We start from the raw sequence: 23,992 nt of genomic DNA on the forward strand, positions 1-23,992 counted from the left end.
GAAATTTGTGCACTAAGAAAAGACAGTTTGAAGTTTAGGTTTTGCTCATACACATATATCCTAAGAAACAGATTAGTAATTTTTTCACTGTGAAAACTAAAACAGCTACCTTACCTTGAGGCTAGTGCGGGAACGAGGCTGACTTAGTTCACGGAACTTCCAGCTGTCTGATCCAGGAGTTTCCACTGATCCTCTCTGAGTATCAGGAGTAAGAAGTGCATCTCCTGGAGGGAGTGGAAAGATGCCCAATGATATAGGAGGCTCCTTTCTGTGGATAAGGGGGACAACATCGTATGTTATGATTTCTTACTCATTCTTGATTTTTGAAACTGAAAATGTTAAAGTCGTATTTATCAGTAACTGAACATTTTAAATAAATTCAAGGTAAATGCTCTCTTATGCTCTTTTACATGTAGGCAGTAGACAATATATATATATTAATTCACAATAAAAACTCTCAGGAAAGCAAGAAAAACACAAACTGAATAAAGACAATATATTATGGAATAAATTGCATGCAAGTATTACTTTCAATTAGCTTCTAAACCAGCACTTTCCCAATACATTCAATTAAAGGAGACATTTCTGCCTAAAGGAGAGATCATTGCAATCCTCTTTCAAAAATCAATGCTCATATTTTACCTATCAAACATGGGTATTTGATTTTCACCTGATGAAAATAAAGTGGTCTAGATTGCTTAATATTTATCAGACCTATCATGCATGAATATTTATATTGTTTTTCTTGGTTTTGTTTAAAAAAGCTAGGCCAAAGCTGAATGAAGTAGGAATTTGCAACCCTGAAAAAAAGAGAAAATAAAGTTGTACCACACAACTTTCTAAATTCCCACCCTGAGCTTCATGTACTAGATGCTGGAGAGAAGACCTTACACAGCAATATTTTAAAGATACTTTCTAGGAAAGGAAGGCATGTAAACGGTGAGATAAAGAAATGAAAACGCTAGTTACAAGAATAAAATAAATAATATTTTAATTGTAAACTTACATGGTTTTCTGATCAGATTTTATCAGTTTGTAAAGTAGCATCAGTGAAAAACTTGATTTAAATCAAGTTGTTCTTGCCTATTTAAATTAACATTTAAAATGGGAATTAGAGCTTATGGAATGTAATACAGTCTATCTTTCCCTTTGGAGAAGCTGCCAACTTATAAGTATCATTTGGGACTAGAAAATAAAAGGGCCCTCACTGCCATATGGAATAATAATTAGTTAAAAACCTTGGCTGCCACAGAAAGACATTCATGATTTCAGAGGATGTTTAACAAATATTGACTATAGTCAAACCAGCACAGTCATTTGACTATTCAATTGATTAGTATGCTGGTCCTACACATCTGTTCACCAGACTTGCTCTGTACTCTATAAAAGCTTTCATTCACACTGCATCACCAGCCAAGTTTCCCACAGAAAGGATGGCTCCAAGTGGAACAACAAGATCAAGAAACATTGCTGTAACTATCTTAAAGTCTCTATATAGAGTTCTGATTTTAGACCAGTGCTCCCGTGTAGGACATCTACAGCTGCAGGCAGCCATCTCTGCAAAGGTCTGGGTCACATCTATCACATTACGAGGTTTTGCCCCAAATATCATGAGCCCTCCCCCCACAGCATCTGGTTATCCTAAGGAAATACTATTTGCACATGCAAAACAACGAACAAGCATATTAGCATATAGGTTAAATGGAAAAGCAAGGCGGGCTGACATGTGGCCAGGCATAGTGCAGGAGGAAAAGACAAAGTCACATGTTAGCAATGAATCGTTTATGCCACAAGCAATGGAGGACACGCGGAACAGTCTCATCAGTTCAACAAAATCAACACAAAGTAAAATACCAGATCAGACAGCTAAATAAAAGGAGTAACTAAGCAACTATCACCACATTCAGCCAATACTTCACCACGGTTTAGGTCTCAAGTACACATCAGATCATGTGTGCTGGCTTCCTCTCAGTGTCCTGATTAACTTGACCACCAGATGCTTGTTTAGAATTCTGTTCTGCCATTGATTTCTGCTTACAGCTACACTGAGAAATAAGCTAAAAACAAGCCATGCTATTGTTTTACAGTCGCTGTCACATTATACACCAATCTGAAAACAATTTCTAACAAAGTAGCAGCAGCTCTCAGCATTAGTATACAAAATAGACAATTTCACAACAGAACCAAAAGCTGTGGTAAGCACGTCTCTCTCATGTACCTATCTAAAAGTGTTAAAATTTTCCTGAAACAAGGTATACTGAAGAAGGTGCTCATGCAGGACCAAAGGTGGCAATCACTACAGATAACCAGTATGAATTTCTTGAATAACTCACAGCAATGATATGGACAATATTCGTATAAATAACCTAGAAGTTCCATAAATGAACAAAAGGAGGCCCTTTTTTATCGTGATGCTCTTTTTAAGTATGCCTCACCTAAGGAGGTTCACTGGAGTTCACTGAGCAAAGTCTGGGAAGTCATTCCGCTTAGTGGTCTGTTGCTACTGCTCTGATCTTGTTTCACTGCTTGTAATTTATGCTGCTTTATTGTCTTCGTTTTTTTAACATTTTGTTTTTAACATTAACATTTTTTTTAACATTGTGAGGTACCACAAGAAGCTTTTGATTACAAGGATAAATGTTTGTGGATGTACAAATAAATATCTACATGAATCAAACAAATCAACACAGCACTGCAAAGCTGGAATACTGAATATTTTTACAAGCTGGGTTGTGTATCTGAACAGGCTTTTACTGTGTATGTTGGAAAACATTCAGATAGTTTATGTAGTATTGTCACAACTGTAAAGGCTGTGGTGGAAGAGGGGGAAGAGGAACTCAATTTAAGCTTACTTTCCTCAGAAGATTTTGATAACACTTTATTATATTTTAGGAAGAGATCTACATAAAAGATTCATAGGTTGAAAATCCTCTCTCACAAACATCCAAAGAATTTTTTAATACAAAATACAGCCACCCTTTTACAACAATTATAATACTCAAATACCCACCACTCTGGGAAAAGACAAGAAGTTTCTTGGTTTAAAAAATGCTTAGATCATCATAAGCAATTTTATTCATATTGCACAGACACCAAAATTTTACTTTCATGAAACTCAGGAATCAGGTAAATTTATGTTTTGCTTTAAGAATGAATGTTTGTCATAAGAGAAAAAAATTAAAAGGCCTCAGATTAGCAGCCAACGGTATAAAAATCTGAATGAGGCTGAAAGGATTTCCTAGTTCTGCCCTGAACAGAACTCAAATTATTACCTTTGCTAGTTCCATTTTTGTATACACATTCTAAATGTACAAATAATGCAAATACAAATAGATACACAATCCCCAGAACCACATTAAATGTAATGCTGAGATAATGTATGGAATCCAGACTTCTTTTCTGTGTGTGCCATCTAGACCTGATTAAAACAAGATAATTCAGTTAACTGTTGACAAACAGCACACATACTAGGGCTATGCAGTGCTTCCAATTCAATTCCAAAAGTTGTTTGGAAGCACTCAGAAGCACAACTGTATCACTTACTTGCAACTCTTTAAAGTAACTGCATCTTTTCTTGAGATCATGTGACAGCCTCAGAAGGCAGTTGAGCAACCCCAGGAAAACTCATATCTGCTTTAAAGAGTTGCAGAAGAAGCTACTTCTATGCTGCTGCATATTCCAAAACACCTTTCTGGAACTGAATCCAAAGTGTGGCAGAGTCTTAAAGTATGCTGGGTCTCTAATTCATCAAAAAAATTGACTGTATTTGCACATAAAAATAGTCCATGAACCAAAAATACCCTACAGAAGTAAGAAGACTCATAAACACAGTCATCTATTTTCCACCTGATTTCTACACAGTATTTGCTAATAGCACCTATCTCTGAAACCACTCAGATTTCAGAATAAAAGCCAAGATAATGCATTGATAACTTGCATATATTTAGCTATCAGTACCTGATCATAATTGCTTAATTATCAGATAACAATTATCTAAAATCTATTTGTGTATGTGTAGCTAGCCTTATATTCATGAGCTAGCCTTATATTCATTTCTTCCATACAGTTTTTAATACAGGCAGATTCCCAGCCTAAATTTATGCTGCTATTGTGCATCAAGTAAAAAGAGCGTGAAACAATTTTTCTGTTATGTTCACACATTAAGCAAAGCCATGGCATGTTTAAATCATGTTCACTGAACAATGTTCATACATTGTAACAGGCCATAACATGGGGCATTTATATTTGTAAGTCTTTTACAAGGTTACTGCCATAGCAATGAAAAGCACCAGAAAAGGTATTTCATGAAGCATGTTAGTGTGAACAAAACACTCCTCCTCAAACCCCTGAGGCAGCTGCATCTTCTGAAGGCCAGCATAGCAATTTTGAGAGCTTTCCCGGGTTTTCTGTCTGTGTGCATTCTGCTCAGTCTGTCATCCAAACAAAGCAGCTGAACGCAGAGATGCACAAAGAAACAACCTAAGCCACAATTCTTCAAGGAGAACCTCACTTGTACAAATATACTTTGTTAATCAGTCTTTGAATGCTTTGCACAGCTCTAGTTCACAACTCCCCACTTGGACCATTTTGAAGTCCACTGTTTCATTTATCATTTTCCCTAGCTTCAAAGTTTCCACTTGATCTTGAAATGTCATGTCAATGGAAAGGACATCACTCTTTTTTATTTGGGAGACTGACCCTATAGGAATGTAGGGTCAGTCTGACCCTACAGGAACAAACAGCTGTTTTAACTTAACTGTTCATATATTCTAGTGTATATTATTAATGGTACCAAATCTTTTGCTTTTTTTTCCTGTGTAACAGGAAAATATAACATTTTATATAACAAAATATAAAATGTAACAATTTGGATTTCTGGACAGGTCATACAGACTAAAGTTAGATCTGTTGCTTGGGGAAGTTGGCTTTCTTCATCCAGTAGAGAAAATAGCTCTACTGGATGAAGGTTTCTGAAGGAACATATCTAACAATGGTCCATTGTCTTCATAGTCAACTAAGACAGCATCAATTCCTTCATCTTCACCCACTTGCCAAAAGCATCTCTACTGGCCTACTCTGAAGGAATTTTTACATTCTTTTGAGGAACAGGTAAGGGAATGACCACTTATGGGGTTTCAAATGTTTATTTGATTCATCAAATATGGGTAGGCATGGGATAAATTCAAATGCAATATAAACCATGGAAAGATGCTACCAGAATGAGTTCTATACACACGTTTAAATCCCTCATTGTGCTCCATTTAATTAGCTTCACTGTAAAGGTGGGGGGGAGATCTACCCATCTACTGGATATAGAATAAAAGAACATTCAGGTTCCTTCTTCATTGTGTAAATGCCAAATCTGAAAACTCACAATCAATTCAACACAATTGGTCAGATTCCTTTTCAGCCTGCAAAACTAAATAAAAGTTAACCGTTACTCAAAATGTAAATAATATTTCAAGCCAGTTTCTCTATACTTCTACAAATAAACTCCTACAATTTAAGACCCCAGTTAATGCAAAAACTTTATTTAATAACCACTATCTCTCTCTCGCATGTGTGTGTTTAATGTGTTTTAGAAGCTTATACATTAAGTATAAGTAAAGGAGATCCATTCCTAATAAAATAAATGTCTTCATTTTGTACTCTTCAAACTTTCTATGATCTTTTACTGATAAATTAAACCTCCTTAGACTGGATTGCCAGAATCTCCTGATTATGCTGAACTTCTTTCTCCCTTGCTCTTCCAGGGAAATATGAAAAACCTAATACCACACAGGAGATTTGCAGTTCAGCAATAGCCTTGTCCTATGAGACACGACAATTTGACAGAATACATTGATCTACTCACATTAATGCTCTTGTAAAAGCCACATATGCAGCTGGCTTTATTTTTATGTAACAGCAGGGATCAAATTGGTAAGAGTTATATCAACGGATTCCACCAAATATGCATTATATAGGTAAAATTTCATTATGAAAGGGTTCCAGATAGAAATGGATTTTATTAAATTGTGAGAATTATACTGCAATGCTTGATTTTGTTTCTCTAACCGTACCCTAATAAGCATGCAATTATACATGGAACCAAGGTACATATTTGATTTTTTAAGAAACAGAAGTTTTCAAAAAGCAATATTGAACAACACCATTATAAAAGTAGTTTTATAAGTCCCAGACAAGCAGTCTGTAACTCAATGACCTGGGGTGGAAAAATAATATATTACTAAATACAGGGTTAAAATGTATGCATTTATATCCTATTTTTCACATTCTAATATACCTAAATGCAGGTCAGCAATCAATTTACAGAAATAAAAAGCAATTATGCAATTTGAATAATTTGTGTTCAAGAGATTAATCCCTGGCAGATTATACAAGATTCTTGGGAGCAAAGCACAAACTGAATAAATGAAAGGCCTAAGAAAAATTATCCAGTATTAAGTAAGCATCTGACCATAAAATGATTAAAAGCTTTGTCCATAATGTTTACAGAAAGCTTTTTCAAGTTGCTAATTGCATAAAAGTGCTAGTGGCTTTTCCAAAGAACACAACTGATTTTGTAATCTCAAACAAAGCACATCAAAAACCTCATCTCATCTTTACAATGGGAAATTCTGTATTTTACATAGCCTATAAAATGTCAAACTGAGATTTGAAAATGGCACTTCAAATCAGCATCACCCCACCATCTCCCACCTTCCACTCCTACTCAAGAGAGGAGAAATAACACGGTAGGCGAAGAACAAAGAATATCTAAAAAGCAAAGGCTCCAGGGTCAGAATACCTGAGAATCCTTGGTAAGTTCTGCGTCAGAGCTGGCACACCAGTGGATATAGAAAAGTGCACAAGCAGCAAAACGGAAAGAGACACTAAAATAGCTGAATTAATGACCACCGCCCCGCCAACGAAGCCAAACACAAATAGCAGCATGCATCCAGGACTCATGGCGCTGCGCTGGCATGGTGAAATGCAAGAACAGCGGCTACGCAGGGGACAAGGGAGTATCTTTGTAGTAAAAGTCTGTCATTGAGCTGCTGCCACAGAAACAATGCCATCGACAGCAGCTTTCCACTATCTTCTGCAGCAGCTCCAAAGCAAAATGACATCACCTCACTCTCCTCCCCCACCTACAAAGAAAAAAGCAATCCGAGCAGCTTCTTTTCTCCAGCATCTATGCAGCAACCTAAGGATACAAGCAAGCTTGTTGGCAGTTTCCTCCACCCCCTACGCCAAACCTTTGCAGCCTGGCTCCAGTTGATTGGATGGGAAGCTCAGGCATCTACATAATGTAGACAAAGCTCTAGTTGGAGATGTCCTTTCATGAACATGTGCACAATAGTATAAAAAATGGAAATGAGATTCAGTTATTTCAGACCCTTAATTGCATATCCTTTTGTGGTTCTTCATCTCTACTGGAGAATGAAAATTAAAATCCTGCTACATAAGATCTATATAAGAATGTATTTAAACCTAAAACAGTATCAAACAGGCAATTGTCCCATGAAAATAATTTTCATCCCTCCAGAAAGATTTCTATAGCCTTTCCTATATTCCAGTAAAAATATAATTGTGATTCAGACTAATTGCTATTCAAGATAAAGAACAAAGCCTTGAAACAAAAACAAATAGGTTTTACACAGGCAAAAATCAGTGAAGCTTACCTAATTCTACTGTGCATGATGGGCTCTAGCTGATCACCTCCCATCAATTGATGAAATTTTGCTCTTTCCAAGTGTTCCATGTAATTATGAATCATCTGTTGTTAAAAGGGGGGGAATAAAAAGTTTTAAACTGTTTCATACCTATTTAAGCTATTTTTTTTAATGATTTCTTTTCAACTCCCCAAAATCCCCCCTATAAAGGAACTACAGCCAGATGTCTTATGTCCTTCAGAATATATAAAACATCCCATATATCAAAAACTATCACAATATGTTCTTTTTCAGTTCCAAAGTTACTTTCCCCTTCCAACATAAGTAGCGACTTTATCTTAATAATTGTCCTTTACATTAATGCAAGCAGTCAATTTTTTAATCTCCACACTTTTATAGAATTGTGCAATTTCAGCAACATGATATAAATACAGTTTGTCACCCAAGTGCAAACCAAGAGAATCAGCAGAAGCCCCATCCGTGATTGAGAGGAAAAGATACCTTGGTAAACTGAGAAAACATCACATACTTTTGGGGGAAGGTGGGTGGTTGGAGAAGGTAACACTTATGCCCTGTTCTGATGCAATGGGAAATCATGGTTCCTCACTATGTGAATGAGTTGTGGAAAATCTCAGTGCCCCCTCAAAATTCTGTGAGGAAATAAGAAGTCTTTGCATCTTCTTTTACCTACAGAAGAATTACCTGCAAACAACTAAATTTGGGGAACTGAAAACAAGTCTCAGCAAACAGAGGTTTCAGATCCAACTTTTTCAGAAACCGTAACTTAAACAAGTTACTTGACTTTTAAATGGTAGAGGGGACATGCTTCCAACTCCCTTTATTATGAGAAGGGGAATGGGGGAGCAAAATGGCTTCTCATTACATCTGAACTGAGCCAGAGAAGTTGACATTGTTCTTCATTTAGCATATTTATATCCCAGCCTTGTTTTAAGATTATGTTATTAAAAGATTGGCAACTAAGAGCTTTGAATGAATGCACATGCTCAGAACAATGTATCAGATAGGATATGAATTTTAATATATTGTGTCAATATGCCATTATACTAAAATGAGGGACAGAAGGACATTGCTCTCACGCCCCAGTGGTTTTTCCATTGTTGTAAAGGGTCTCCCTTAGTCTGGACTAGGCGAAGACTCTTAGTTCCGGTACTGTGTAGACTACAGGTGAGTAGGACTTTATTGCATTGTATCTTACAGCAAAAACAAACATGGGGGAAAAAAATAAGATAGTTGCAGAATCCATTCACAGTGAGTTTAGTACATTAGTCATGGTCTTGACTCCATGTGATTCTAATACTTCTTTGTGTCACAGTAGACTACTTCCAGATCAATTTCATATAAATGTGTTTTCTAAGATTCTGTGTTGAAAATTAAAAAGTATTCTTAAGCTCCTTAATATACCAACAAACAACTGGGGTACTTTTTTATCTGAGTAAATTAAAGAAATATACCAAGTTTTGGTTTTACCAAGGGTCAGACATCCAGATCAACTATTTATTTACATTACTCCACAAATGGTTGGACGCTATGTCACACTGTTTGCCAAATATCTGATAAGACAGCTTGTAGCAAAGGCCTATTAATTTTAGACAAAATATCACATTTTTAAAATGTGTGGAAGACATTCCCCATATTTCCAGCATCAAAGTAGGCCCAGGTGATGCATAGAAAAGGACTCATATGCATGATTCCATAAAGATGGATGGATTATTAAACAATATTTCAACAACTGTAACATTAAAATAGAAATATTTTCATAGGTAATTAATTACTCCCTTCACAAAAAAAAAACAATTACATAAAAGATAAAAGGAAATTTGAGTTTAAACTATGTATAGAACTCTTTTTTGAGTTCAAACTATGTATAGCTGAACCTACCATCACTTCATACTGTGTTGTGATACTCTGATATATCAAAAGGATCTTCACAGACATTTCAGATGAAGCAAAATAGCATGAGAGGCTATACTGTCATTAATAATGTGGAAGTGAAAGAATCTGAAAAGAAATTGCTACCATAACTGCACAATGAATTCATAAAGAATTAACTTTATTTCAAATCTGTGACCTGTATTGTCATAACTGGATAACATAAACCTCTATGTGATTTATAAACACTCTGAATGGTTTATCATCATCTGCTTTTTTAAAAAATAAAAATGAAAATTAGGCATCATTTGTATTTTTTGTATCATTGCTTACATAACCATAAAACAAATTAAATCTTATAATTAAAAAATACTGGGGTTATTAAAATATGTGTTTTATTATTCTGATATATACTTCATCAGCATTTACCTGATTGACCAAGAACTGTCCTTGTAGCTTTCTTGGCAGTGTTTTCAGAAATGGTTTGCCCTTGCCTCCTCCTTCCTAGAGCTGAGAGAGATTGACTGGCCCAAAATCACCCAGCTGGCTTTCTTTCTAAGGGCAGAACTAGAATTCAGTCTCCCGGTTTCTAGCCTGGTGCTTTTAACCATTACACCATACTGGCTCTCTTTATAGGCATAGAGAATTGTAAAGCACAGATATGAAAGATTTGAGGGTTTATTTTGGCAGGGAAGACATTAATTGCTGCTTGTTAACATCACTTGTTAATGATTGGGTTTAATCATTGCTTTAGTTCCTATTCATGGTTTTTGCTACCAAATTGGCACTCAAGGTGGCTTAATCAATCAGTACACATCAAACTGAAAACATCTGATTGTTCTAAGAGGCACTTTTGATTAAATTACATTAAAATCTTTTGCCATTTATTCTTAAATATGTTTTTACAGCACTTAATTATCTTCATCATCATGTTTGAGAGCACTTTTGTTTACCAATACCAGTTCAGCTACAGCTGAGCCATAAGAAATTACAGTACTGTATTTCAAGATACAGTTTTTTCTATCCCTTACTAAAATACAAATCCATCTACCTCAAATTAAACAAACTATATATTAGAATTAAAATTTCTAAAGGTAATGGCATAAGTCCTCAAGGAGTGCTACCTTTAATTTTCACAAATTGACTCTTCTAGGATACAGTGAAACACTACTGAAGCCTTCTTATTTGATTGTCTTACTTGATTATTTAACTTGCTCAACCTGCTGGTGAAAATCAGCAAGCCTTTAATATACTTAGTGTTGTAGAACTACATGTTACAATGCTTTCCACATGCTCTTGCCATCCATAATCTAATCGACACTTTGAAGAGAAACGTGTTTCCAACCCAATGGTTTGTTTAAGTATTATCAAATAAAGTAATAGACTTAATTAAGTTAACTGATATTTGGAATATTTATAAAAAAAACACAATATTGAGCAGCACTAATGTACAGGTATGTAATTCATTTTTTTCCATATTCCCAAAGATTATACTGCACATTTCTGTAAGTATATTCTACAGAAAATTTCCACTCATCCAAGTCAGACTATTTTCTAACTTATGAAGCCATATATTGAGGGGGCCTTTATTAAATGCTTACTTCACAGACAAATATGGGTAGCATTTTAGCATTATAATCAGCTTTTTCCAGTGTCAGAGCTATTTTATCTATAGGAGAAATTATGCATTTTTATAACAACTAATATGATTACAAATACCAGCTCCTTTCAGATAAAATTCTGTTATCATCTTGAATGCAATGTAATTTTTCAGCAAAAACCATGTTTCCTAAACTAAGATAAAGAATGTCTGGCTGGCTGGGCATAGCTACACGTTTCATAAATGACAGATTGTGATATGAACAGAATCCAAGCCCTTTCAAAGATTAACAATAAACTCTTGGTCTAGACTTACAAGATATATATATAGTAGGTAAAGGTAAAGGTTTCCCTTGACATAAAGTCCAGTCGAATCCGACTCTAGGGGGCAGTGCTCATCTCCGTTTCTAAGCCTTGGAGCCGGCGTTGTCATAGACACTTCCGGGTCATGTGGCCAGCATGACTCGGAACGCCGTTACCTTCCCGCCGAAGCGGTACCTATTGATCTACTCACATTTGCATGTTTTCGAACTGCTAGGTAAGCAGGAGCTGGGATTAACAACGGGAGCTCACCCCGCCGCGCGGTTTCGAACCGCCGACCTTCCGATCGACAGCTCAGCGGTTTAACCCGCAGCGCCACCGCGTCCCTTATATATATATATATATAGTAAGTAACAGTTAATTGGTATTAATATTTCTTGAACACACTGGGTCTGTAGGACAAAACAGAAATAACTCGATGTGTGATATCTTGGGGTACCACCAATACCATTAAGTGAGCATACTGCATCCCCAAGGTAATTTAACAGACAATAATCTGGACTGTAAATGTAGACTAGAGAAAAAATGGAATTATTTCCTATTGCTCAAGACCCAATGAAGGCAGAACACAGGAATCAAATGCATAGGAAAGAGTTAATACTGCACATTACAGATTCTATCCTTTATTTATACTGCCTGTACAGCTCCCTGAGACTGTCACCTGGCTGTCTGTTAATTCACAGGTGGTCAAATATGCTCTTCATTTGATAATAAAACCATGAGTACCACCATCTGTGAAATTCTCCCACTCCTTCCCTATAGCTTCATTTTTTACTTTGTAACCTTCAAAGGAGGTCCTGTCCCATTTTTACTACTGTACAGTTTACATCACCAGCACTGTATTGAAGTATTAAATTGACCCACTTTGGGAAACAACTATTGCCTGAAAAGCAGGAATATAAATTCCCACACACTATCCTTGAGGTTCAAAAAGTGACCAGAGTCCAAAAAAAATTTTATTACATGAAGTGAACAATCTATATATCTTCATTCCAACCTTTAACTTAATATCATTCTTCAAGTGCCTTATATTTCTTTTCCTGTGTCCATCTCAATTATTCTGCAGCTTGACAATGGCATCTCAATGTACAAACTCAACATCCAAGGAAAGACAAATTGCACTGGCCACAATTATCACCAGCAGTACTTCACAGTCATTTTTGTATGATCAAGACTTTATTTGCTACTTAAAAAATATAAGCTTGGTAATCAAAAAGATGCTACTAACCTTCCATTCAGATTATACTTTGATGGGGCATTAGCTAGATCACATTCAATGCCATTGCCTTAAAAAGGAGCATAACTAGCTTAACATCTATATATGAATACAAACAAAGCATGCATATTTAATATTTTTACCCAGAAAAAAGGTAGATCTGAGTGGCATAAATCAGGCAAAGTTTGACAAGAAAATACAAACACCGGAGACCTGTTAGTGACACCAGGGATGGACTTCCAGAGTTGTTCAAGGGATCATCATTTCCATCTTCCAGAGCCCAGAGTTGTTGCGTGTCAGGCAGCATACAAATTGTATTATTATTATTATTATTATTATTATTTGTAATGCTCACTAAAACCAACCGTTCAACAGATTTCATACTGCTCTTATTACTTTTCTAGGCAGTTGAAGATAAATTTCCCATCTCAATTTATCAGCATTTGGCAGTAAAGGAACTAACTACCTTTCTCAATCATCTACCAATCTTTCCCACAAGTGCTCCCTTCCCATATTCAGTCATGACAACTACCATGTGTCTGCACTCAAACCATATGTTATCAATATACCATCTAGATCTACTCTAACACATCAACTGTATCCAGGACCCACCAATGCCTTCCAAAAGCAAAGAATCAAAGCCCTAAGAGATTCCTCAGAAAATGCTGATACAGGTTAATACACTTGGTACTCTTAAGCACAAGTCCCTGAGTTGACATCACATAGAGGCACTGTTCAAAGAAATACCTAGTTACCTACCTCTGTATGTCTTGAATGAAGAGCATTGTATTCCTTCTTTAGTTCCGCTTCCCTCTCCTCCAATCTACTAACTGCAAAAGAAAATAACTTAGTTCTATTTTCAATAATGGTAACAAACTATATTTACATCAGATCTAGTTTTTACAAATCCAAGCTATTAATTCAAAAGCTATTTTGATCTATTTTCAGGAAGAGATATTCTTGCTTTTCCACCTTCATGAACGTCTTTCTCAACCACTGGACAGACCAATGCAACTGAAGGGAACAAACTTAGTCCACACTCAACCCATATCCTGTCTCCTCATTAATCTTGACACAATCCAGGCAGTCCAAAAGACAAAAAAAAGTGTTCATGAAATTCTTATACAATGCAATATGTATTATACAGAAAAACAACGACTTGCACATATGTGGCAAATTCATCCTGCTCTTTTGGAGTGGCTTACTAATAGTTTCTTGCCCAGGACTACTCTGCTACAAAATCCTAGAGTTACATTTGATTATTATCCCACCATATTTCTTTAACATCAGAAGTATGAAAATGAGAAAGCTAAACAACATCGTAACACAATCAAATTAATAAATTAGCAACATATCATTATCCAATTATGTATGTTTATTGGCATGGGGAAGTAAGAAAGAACAGAACAGACTATAACAAGTTTGCCCAGCAATAAATCATTAGTTATTGTTTTAAAGAAGGGCTTAGCAACATCTAAGCACAATAGCAAATATTAAACATATTTATTCTCCACCACCTTGATTAACTACACAAAAAAAACAGGAAGGTAACATTCCACCTAAGCTTTCTAGTAAATTTCATTTTAATCTCGGTAGAGGAGATATATAATCTCAATGTCCTCTTTACTGAGTCATTTGTCGACTATGCTTCTGCTCCATCTAGTGGACTACTTTTTTGCCAGGATGGTAATACACATGGTGTCAGTAACTAAGGATATTGTTTTGGATACTTCTGCCTCCTGAACAAAGTAAGATGTTCTCCAGATTTGGTTATAGCAAACTCATGTAGCAGGACCCAGAGTTTTTTAGACACAGTATATTGCTGCTTAATGTTCTCTATCAGTGTTCTTTAAACATCTGTGAGTATGGGTCTTTGAAGTTCCTCATCCACAGCTAACCAATAACAAAATCAAGGCATTATCTAACAACAGATGGTTAACATTTATTTGTTTGTTTATATTTCAAATTTAGTCACCGCCCATCTCACAGAATTTGAAAAAATTACTCAAATACAAAGACATGGATGCAGTGGAAAAATATGATAAATAAATAAATATCTGTGTGCAACACTATCTCATGATCAACAAGGTTAAAAGATAGCCTCCTCCACATGTTGGATTACATTTCCCATTAAGCTTATCCAATTATTATTCTGTAGATCATTTGGATTGTAATAAAATACATCTGAGAGACACCAGGCTGGGGAAGACTGTTCTATATTTTAAGCTTTCTTTCAAAATCTTCATATATATATATATATATATACACACACACACACACACACACACACACACATATACATACACACACACACAGATATACATATGTATACACATATTCCCCACCAGAAAAATAATTCCATAACACAGCATGATATATGATTTTTAATCCCTGTTCTAAAGGTCAACAGACAATGCCTCAAGGATATTCTTGGAAGGACATAAAGAGCACCATATCCTAACGTTACTCTCTTAATATATTTGCACTTCATTGAGAAATTAGAAAATATTGAAGCTCAGACCTTGAGGAAGTTACCTCATTTGGAAACAAACAAATTGATCAAGAACTGTCCTCAACTTCAGAAAATGTAGACTTGAAAAAAAAAAGCACTGGAGAGGAAACAAAATGGCAGCCTTGCTATATACAAGTCAAAACAGAAGCTGCTGAGTAAGGTACAAATCTTCTAAACTGGCCCTGTTGCCATGGCAGAACCAATCAGACACCAAAGGGTGCATGGACAGCCTGTTTTAGCTGTCCCTAAAATGTATCTTCTAAGAGGTGAATGAAGAAAAGTGAAACCATTTTTTGTTTCCATCTGACAGAAAACGACATGCAATCTCCCCACTGCTACCATCTAAACAAAATTTCTATACATGTGTGAATAACAGCATGTTCACATGTTCACATTAAGGCTCATTCCTATAATTACTGGGAGTGTTCACATTAAGGCTCATTCCTATAATTACTGGGAGTGTGGTGCACACACTTATAAATGTTACAGAGCTGGAAAGATCAATTGGACCTTCATACATCCCTCCCTTCCATGGTTAAATACCTCCCTAAATTATCTATTTCAAATGCCCACCAGTCCACTTTCAAACGGAAGAAGTTTCCATCCTTACACAGATTTCTTTGGTCAAAATAATAAAATTAATAAAAGTCAATTTAATTATTATTTAATTATTATTATTATCACTATTATTATAAAATTATTTTATTAATTTTATTATTATTAAATAATAAAATTAACCATCCTGTAATTTAACCTATTCTGTTCCAGGTCAGTAACATAAACAAGTTTTCCTTTCTCTTCCCTCTGAAATTCCTTAAAATATTTCACAGTTTGCAGCATAAAATAGGCAGACATACATGATTATACATCAAATATTTTTTCGAAGCATTTAATCCAACTAATACTAAAAAACTTCAGCAAAGGATTGTTACCTTGTCGTGGTGCTGGAGCTTGAGCACCTCAGTGATGCCATGAGCTAAACCGTGAAGGGCCACCCAAGACGGGAAGGTCATGACAGAGAGGTCAGACTAAATGCGATCCCTCGGGAAGGTAATGGCAACCCACCTCAGTATTCTTGCCGTGAAAACTAAATGGATCAGTACAACCAGAGATATGTCGGTATACCATCGGAAGATGAGACCCCCAGGTCGGAAGATGGTCAAAATGCTACTGGGGAGGAACAGAGGATGAGCTCAACTAGCCCCAGACGTGATGACGCAGCTAGCTCAAAGCCGAAAGGACGGCTAGCGGCCGACGGTGCTGGTGGTGAACGGCGAATCCGATGTTCTAAGGATCAACACACCATTGGAGCCTGGAATGTAAGATCTATGAGCCAGGGCAAATTGGATGTGGTTATTGGTGAGATGTCAAGATTAAAGATAGACATTCTGGGCGTCAGTGAACTGAAATGGACTGGAATGGGCCACTTCACATCAAATGACCACCAGATCTACTACTGCGGACAAGAGGACCACAGAAGAAATGGAGTAGCCTTCATAATTAATAGTAAAGTGGCTAAAGCAGTGCTTGGATACAACCCAAAAAACGACAGAATGATCTCATTTCGAATTCAGGGCAAGCCATCTAACATCACAGTGATCCAAATATACGCCCCAACCACAAATGCTGAAGAAGCTGAAGTAGAGCAGTTCTATGAGGATCTGCAGCACCTACTGGACAACACGCCTAAAAGAGATGTTATTTTCATCACAGGAGACTGGAATGCTAAGGTGGGAAGTCAAATGACACCTCGAATTACAGGTAAGTATGGCCTGGGAGAACAAAACGAAGCAGGACACAGGCTGATAGAATTTTGCCAAGACAATTCACTCTGCATAACAAACACTCTCTTCCAACAACCTAAGAGACGACTTTATACATGGACTTCACCAGATGGACAACACCGAAATCAGATTGATTACATCCTTTGCAGCCAAAGGTGGCGGACATCTGTACAGTCGGTAAAAACAAGGCCTGGAGCTGACTGTAGTTCAGATCATGAACTTCTTCTTGCACAATTTAGGATCAGACTAAAGAGATTAGGGAAGACTCACAGATCAGCTAGATATGAGCTCACTAATATTCCTAAGGAATATGCAGTGGAGGTGAAGAATAGATTTAAGGGACTGGACTTAGTAGATAGGGTCCCGGAAGAACTCTGGACAGAAGTTGGCAGCATTGTTCAGGAGGCGGCAACAAAATACATCCGAAAGAAAGAGAAAACCAAGAAGGCAAAATGGCTGTCTGCTGAGACACTAGAAGTAGCCCAAGAAAGAAGGAAAGCAAAAGGCAACAGTGATAGGGGGAGATATGCCCAATTAAATGCAAAATTCCAGAGGTTAGCCAGAAGAGATAAGGAATTATTTTTAAACAAGCAATGTGCGGAAGTGGAAGAAGACAATAGAATAGGAAGGACAAGAGACCTCTTCCAGAAAATTAGAAACATTGGAGGTAAATTCCAGGCAAAAATGGGTATGATCAAAAACAAAGATGGCAAGGACCTAACAGAAGAAGAAGAGATCAAGAAAAGGTGGCAAGAATATACAGACCACCTGTATAGGAAGGATAACAATATCGGGGATAGCTTTGACGGTGTGGTCGGTGAGCTAGAGCCAGACATCCTGAAGAGTGAGGTTGAGTGGGCCTTAAGAAGCATTGCTAATAACAAGGCAGCAGGAGACGACGGCATCCCAGCTGAACTGTTCAAAATCTTGCAAGATGATGCTGTCAAGGTAATGCATGCTATATGCCAGCAAATTTGGAAAACACAAGAATGGCCATCAGACTGGAAAAAATCAACTTATATCCCCATACCAAAAAAGGGAAACACTAAAGAATGTTCAAACTATCGAACAGTGGCACTCATTTCACATGCCAGTAAGGTAATGCTCAAGATCCTGCAAGGTAGACTTCAGCAGTTCATGGAGCGAGAATTGCCAGATGTACAAGCTGGGTTTAGAAAAGGCAGAGGAACTAGAGACCAAATTGCCAATATCCGCTGGATAATGGAAAAAGCCAGGGAGTTTCAGAAAAACATCTATTTCTGTTTTATTGACTATTCTAAAGCCTTTGACTGTGTGGACCATAACAAATTGTGGCAAGTTCTTAGTGGTATGGGGATACCAAGTCATCTTGTATGCCTCCTGAAGAATCTGTATAACGACCAAGTAGCAACAGTAAGAACAGACCACGGAACAACGGACTGGTTTAAGATTGGGAAAGGAGTACGGCAGGGCTGTATACTCTCACCCTACCTATTCAACTTGTATGCAGAACACATCATGCGACAAGCTGGGCTTGAGGAATACAAGGCTGGAGTTAAAATCGCTGGAAGAAATATTAACAATCTCAGATATGCAGATGATACCACTTTGATGGCTGAAAGTGAAGAGGAACTGAGGAGCCTTATGATGAAGGTGAAAGAAGAAAGTGCAAAAGCTGGTTTGCAGCTAAACCTCAAAAAAACCAAGATTATGGCAACCAGCTTGATTGATAACTGGCAAATAGAGGGAGAAAATGTAGAAGCAGTGAAAGACTTTGTATTCCTAGGTGCAAAGATTACTGCAGATGCTGACTGCAGTCGGGAAATCAGAAGGCGCTTAATCCTTGGAAGAAGAGCAATGACAAATCTCGATAAAATAGTTAAGAGCAGAGACATCACACTGACAACAAAGGCCCGCATAGTTAAAGCAATGGTGTTCCCTGTAGTAACATATGGCTGCGAGAGCTGGACCATAAGGAAGGCTGAGCGAAGGAAGATCGATGCTTTTGAACTGTGGTGTTGGAGGAAAATTCTGAGAGTGCCTTGGACTGCAAGAAGATCCAACCAGTCCATCCTCCAGGAAATAAAGCCAGACTGCTCACTTGAGGGAATGATATTAAAGGCAAAACTGAAATACTTTGGCCACATAATGAGAAGACAGGACACCCTGGAGAAGATGCTGATGCTAGGGAGAGTGGAAGGCAAAAGGAAGAGGGGCCGACCAAGGGCAAGATGGATGGATGATATTCTAGAGGTGACGGACTCGTCCCTGGGGGAGCTGGGGGTGTTGACGACCGACAGGAAGCTCTGGCGTGGGCTGGTCCATGAAGTCACGAAGAGTCGGAAGCGACTAAACGAATAAACAACAACAAAATACTAAAAAGGCTCCCAGAACAGCATATAAAGAACAGCAAGATTACCTAGGCATATGTAGAGCCCCACTGACACATTCAATAAATCACTTTGCAATTAAAGATGACCTATCAAGCAAATACATACTGGCAATACAGCAAATGACAGCTGTATTTTTTGCCTTTTCTCCAAGCTATTTTAAATATGGCAGTGTTCCATATATATTTGAACTAGCTGGCTAGCCATTATTTGGCTTTTTTTCTCCCACAATATCCTCTTTTTGGTGAAAACAATGATCTGATGGTATCAGAGCCCATGCAAAGAGAATGGATAAAAACCTGTTCCTCCCCGCATAGTAAAACAGAATGCAGACAGAGCAGCAGCCAGAGGACAAAAGAGGACCCTGTCCACACTCAAATTTATTTATTTAATTTTTATCCTGCCTCTATTATTTTTTATAAATAACTTAAGGTGGCGAACATACCTAAGACTCCTTCCTCCTCCTATTTTCCCCACAACAGCAACCCTATGAGGTGAGTTGGGCTGAGAGAGAGTGACTGGCCCAAGGTCACCCAGCAGGCTCTCATACCTAAGGCGGGACTAGAACTCACAGTCTCCTGGTTTCTAGCCTGTTGCCTTAACCACTAGACCAAACTGGCTCTAACTCTTAACTCCAAACTGGAATTACATTCCAGATCACAGCCAAGGTAAATTCAATTAAAGCAAGGGATGAGTTGATAGCTGTGCTTTAGCCATATTCTGATTCCTTCTCAGGGCATTGCCCTAAACTACTATAAAGCACAATGCAATTTAGTATGTCATGAAACAACACCCTACATAAAGGAATGAATATAGAAGATCAGCCTTGTTCTGCTAAACTGACAGAAGACTGATCAGCGGCTCACGCTCCACTTTCCTCATCAGTTCTGCATAACTCTGTCTTAACAGGTGCTGTGTGAGTTTCTACTCCCCAGCAATAGCTACACTGGAACAGAATTATGGAAATGCAGTATTTTAGCAAATCCTACCTTTTAATGAGCAAGTTATGTTGCTTGTTCATTTCACTCTCCTTGCTAACAGCTAACCAAGTTCAAAATGGTTCTTTCCATATGTATTATTGCAAAGTCAGCTATCTACCATCTCAAATTTGTACATTCGCTTTTTCCTAAAAAAGAAGTTTTATTTCTTTGCAATTATTTCTTAATTATGTGCCATCAAGTCGATATCAATTCTCAGCAACCACATAGATAGATTTTCTCCAAGATAGGCTGTCCCCAGCTGGGTCTTCAGGTCTTCCAGCCATGCACCCATCACTACTGTAATTGAGTCCATCCACCTTGCCACTGGTTCCACCTTTCCCAGCATTATCTATATTGTAATCTCTGTGTGTATGTATTAATATAAAATCTTCATTTTACTGTAATTATTGATTGTTGTGAGCCACCCAGAGTCTCTGAGAATTGGGTGGCATACAAGTTTAATTTATTATTATTATTAACATTAATATTAATATTAATTTCTCCAGTGAGCTAGGTCTTTGCATAATGTGTCCAAAGTATGATAATTTGAGCTTGGTCATTCACACCTTGAGTAAGAACTCTGGGTTGATTTATTCAATGAACCATGTGTTTGTTTTCTTAACAATCAATAGTATTCTCAGGAATGTTCTCCAACACCAAAGTTCAAAAGTATCAATACTTTTTCTATCTTGCTTCTTTAAAATCTTTCACTTCTGTAATATCTCATGGGAAAAACCATGGCCTGCACCATTCTTAGGCACATCTCAGATCTGAACATCTTGTCCTGCAGCTTCATTGCTATTCTACCAAGTGCTAGTCTGCAACTCCTTGACCTTCATTACTATCACTTGCAGATCATTTGCATTTTCAGCTATCAAAGTAATGTCATCAGTATAGTGCAGGTTATTGATGTTTCTGCCTTCAGTTTTAAAATCATGCTCATCTTCATCCAATCTTCCCTCCAAATATATATACAGCATATGAGTTGAATGAATAAGGGGAGAGTACATAACCTTCACTAACTTCTGGAGTCAATCTATTTCACCATCTTCAGACTGTGGTTTCCTGACCTGTGTATAGGTTTCATGTGTTCCAAGTGCTAAATACTGTGGTACCTAACTTGATTCCTCATACTCATTTAATGTGCTTTCTTTTAAGCATAGATTTCAAGCCAGCTATGCAATCCATACTTACAACTCTTATTAGCCAGAATTACAAATCAGGATTTGTTCCTTTGGTGACAAAGGAAGTGTCAGGGTTTGTCTGCCATAACAAGCTTTCGTTATGGCTTTTGTCATCTAAGCCCAAAGAACAAGTAGAAACAAATAGACTACATGCACCTTGCTTAGCAAGATTCCCAACTCAATGGCATGCAAACACAGTCAGTGCAGGTGAAACCAAGCCATCCAAAAAGAATTTCACATATTTCATTTCTTGTGTATCTATAATTCTGAATAAATACTCAAATGAAATGGTAATGCTGGCACACAAGAGCATTACCAACAATAATGCTGGTAAAACACAGAATCTCACAACCAATCAACAGAAAGCAGAAATTCTCCATTTGCATTATGTGTGTTATTTAGTGAATAAGAACCTTGTGCATCTGGGAAAGAGTAGGTGGACATTTTCAAGATAAATTACACAGAACTATTTTCTTTTAAGTTATTTTAGGTTCAAGCACAACAATATTTAAATTGAGAGAATGTTATAGTCCAAATTCATTTTTATTTTAATTTCAGATAGGCCATGTTACATTTAGAAGAAAAGTGACATTATTCTTACTCTTAATTTATAGGTCTTTAAATTAAGAATACACATAGCTCTGGGAAACAAAAATTAAAGCCAAACTACATATTTCCTAAAGAACAACCCTTCTTTACAAAAGTAAACCACAGGAAGGCAGAGATGCCAAGTGAATAAACAACTTGGACAGACCAGACAGCTGTGATAGCTCTGTATTTTTCTACAAGTAAGCTGGGACAGTAGAGATTACAGGAAGATAACACTCTGCGGCATACAAAATTTTAACAAAAATCTGCTTCAGATGGACGAAGCAGAAAACCTCTAACAGCTCCAATCTCTCACAGAGTGGGGAAGAGGGAACACACCAGGCTGTTTGCGTAGCATGCTCGCAGCTACCGCGCCAGCACATTGCTTTCAATGTGTACTCTCCATTGTGTGCCTGCTTACTCTCTTGTAATTCCTTCCTCTCCAATGAATGTAAATGTAAAACATCAATTCCATTCTTGTTAATTATCCCAGCCCCCGGTTAGCATTCCAAAGGGCTGGCCTGGTTAGAGGGAAAGAAAAGCCAGGTGTGAAACTGATTAGTCCTGTCAGTTTTTAACTGGAAACACAGTCACAGTCATGTGATTTCCCACTTAGTGACAGTGTTACTAAGCTTCGTTTAGCAACAGTTGCCTGTCCCAATTGTGATTGCTAAATGAGGATTACCTGTAGAGATGTAAGGCCAAAACATTCTATCCCTAAAAATGTTTTTTCCAACCTCACCAGATTTTTTCTGAAATTGCAACACTGTCAGAAAAAATCAGAATGGAGTATTTGAGGTTGGAACATTTCATCCTTGAACTGTTTTGTACAGTTCTAGACAGTGGATTCATATGAAAATTTTAAGAATAGGAAACATTCTTAAGTAAGCAAATAGGTAAGCAAACAGTGGATTGCGGTCACCCAACCTATTGTTTTCTAAGAATCTATCTGGTGTCCAAAAGCACTGTTGGAAGTACAGGTTATATTTCAGGTTGACACTTTACAACGTTCTAGGTTCACTAAATGAAAATAAACTAAAACATTAAATTAGGAAGGACAGGGAGCCTTGAAAGTACAAGGAAAAGTGTCAGCAGTCACACTTTCATTTCAGGTGCTCAAATATCCAGGAGTAATATCCATAAAGTCCACCAACTTGTTGGGATTCTGGGGGATGGAAGAAACCTTCTGATTACATAGAATTGACTTTGTCTGTATAAAACTGTTTCTGAATATAGTGTATCAAAGCATTCTAAAAAATAGGTATAATTAATCTATTTAAAATCTAATTAAATTAATTAAAAATCTACTACTATTGTTTGAATAACTGCTACAGAAAAGTACATGTCAATATTGCAATTTTCTCTATTATTCTTTGTACTCTTTCTGAAACCTTTAGATATGTCCATCAGGTATAATTTTAAAAATCTCCCATATATAATTTGGGAGATCCCCTTGCATTCAGGTAATATAGAATTTTTATCACTAAATTTCCTGGAATGTTTTAAGAACATTTTGAATCATTTTACCTTGAGAAATATTGCAACAGGTAACAGAATCCATTTGAACTTAGCTGATCTAAGTCAAGTCAAATCTGGCTAGCAACTGGAAGCAAGACCACAAGGATATCCCAAGTTTGCAGAATAAATTGAAAAGTTAATTTTCAAAAATCCCTGATTAAGCCACAAGGACAAGGATGTGTGAAATCAGCAACTCAGTTCAAAGAAGAAATAAAATTTCAAAGACTCCCCAAATTAGAACTCCATCTTAGTTACACTAGCACACTGTAGAGATTTTGTATTCTCAGCGTCCTTTTGTGTTTATTCATAAGCAAGATTCACAAGAGTCAATGGGATTTATGAACAATTTTAAACATGCTTACCAATAAGTCTC

The 23,992-nt window shown here is 37.0% G+C and overlaps 1 protein-coding gene across 3 annotated transcripts in view; it reads right to left on the reverse strand.

The window, feature by feature from the left end:
- SPAG9 (sperm associated antigen 9) overlaps nt 1–23,992 on the reverse strand; it is a 92,842-nt gene that overhangs the window by 63,479 nt on the left and 5,371 nt on the right. For 2 of the 3 annotated variants that reach the window (XM_063293251.1, XM_063293250.1), the window contains exons 3-5: nt 13,444–13,514; nt 7,668–7,762; nt 115–268 (exon numbers count right to left, since the gene is read on the reverse strand). In XM_063293251.1, the coding sequence (XP_063149321.1) occupies nt 115–268; nt 7,668–7,762; nt 13,444–13,514 (320 nt within the window). Of the gene's footprint in view, nt 1–114; nt 269–6,790; nt 7,120–7,667; nt 7,763–13,443; nt 13,515–23,992 lie in introns of those variants that run through there. The other variant, XM_063293252.1, reaches the window with a different exon arrangement.

Source organism: Candoia aspera, chromosome 2, assembly GCF_035149785.1.
Source record: "Candoia aspera isolate rCanAsp1 chromosome 2, rCanAsp1.hap2, whole genome shotgun sequence".
NCBI lineage: Eukaryota > Metazoa > Chordata > Lepidosauria > Squamata > Boidae > Candoia > Candoia aspera.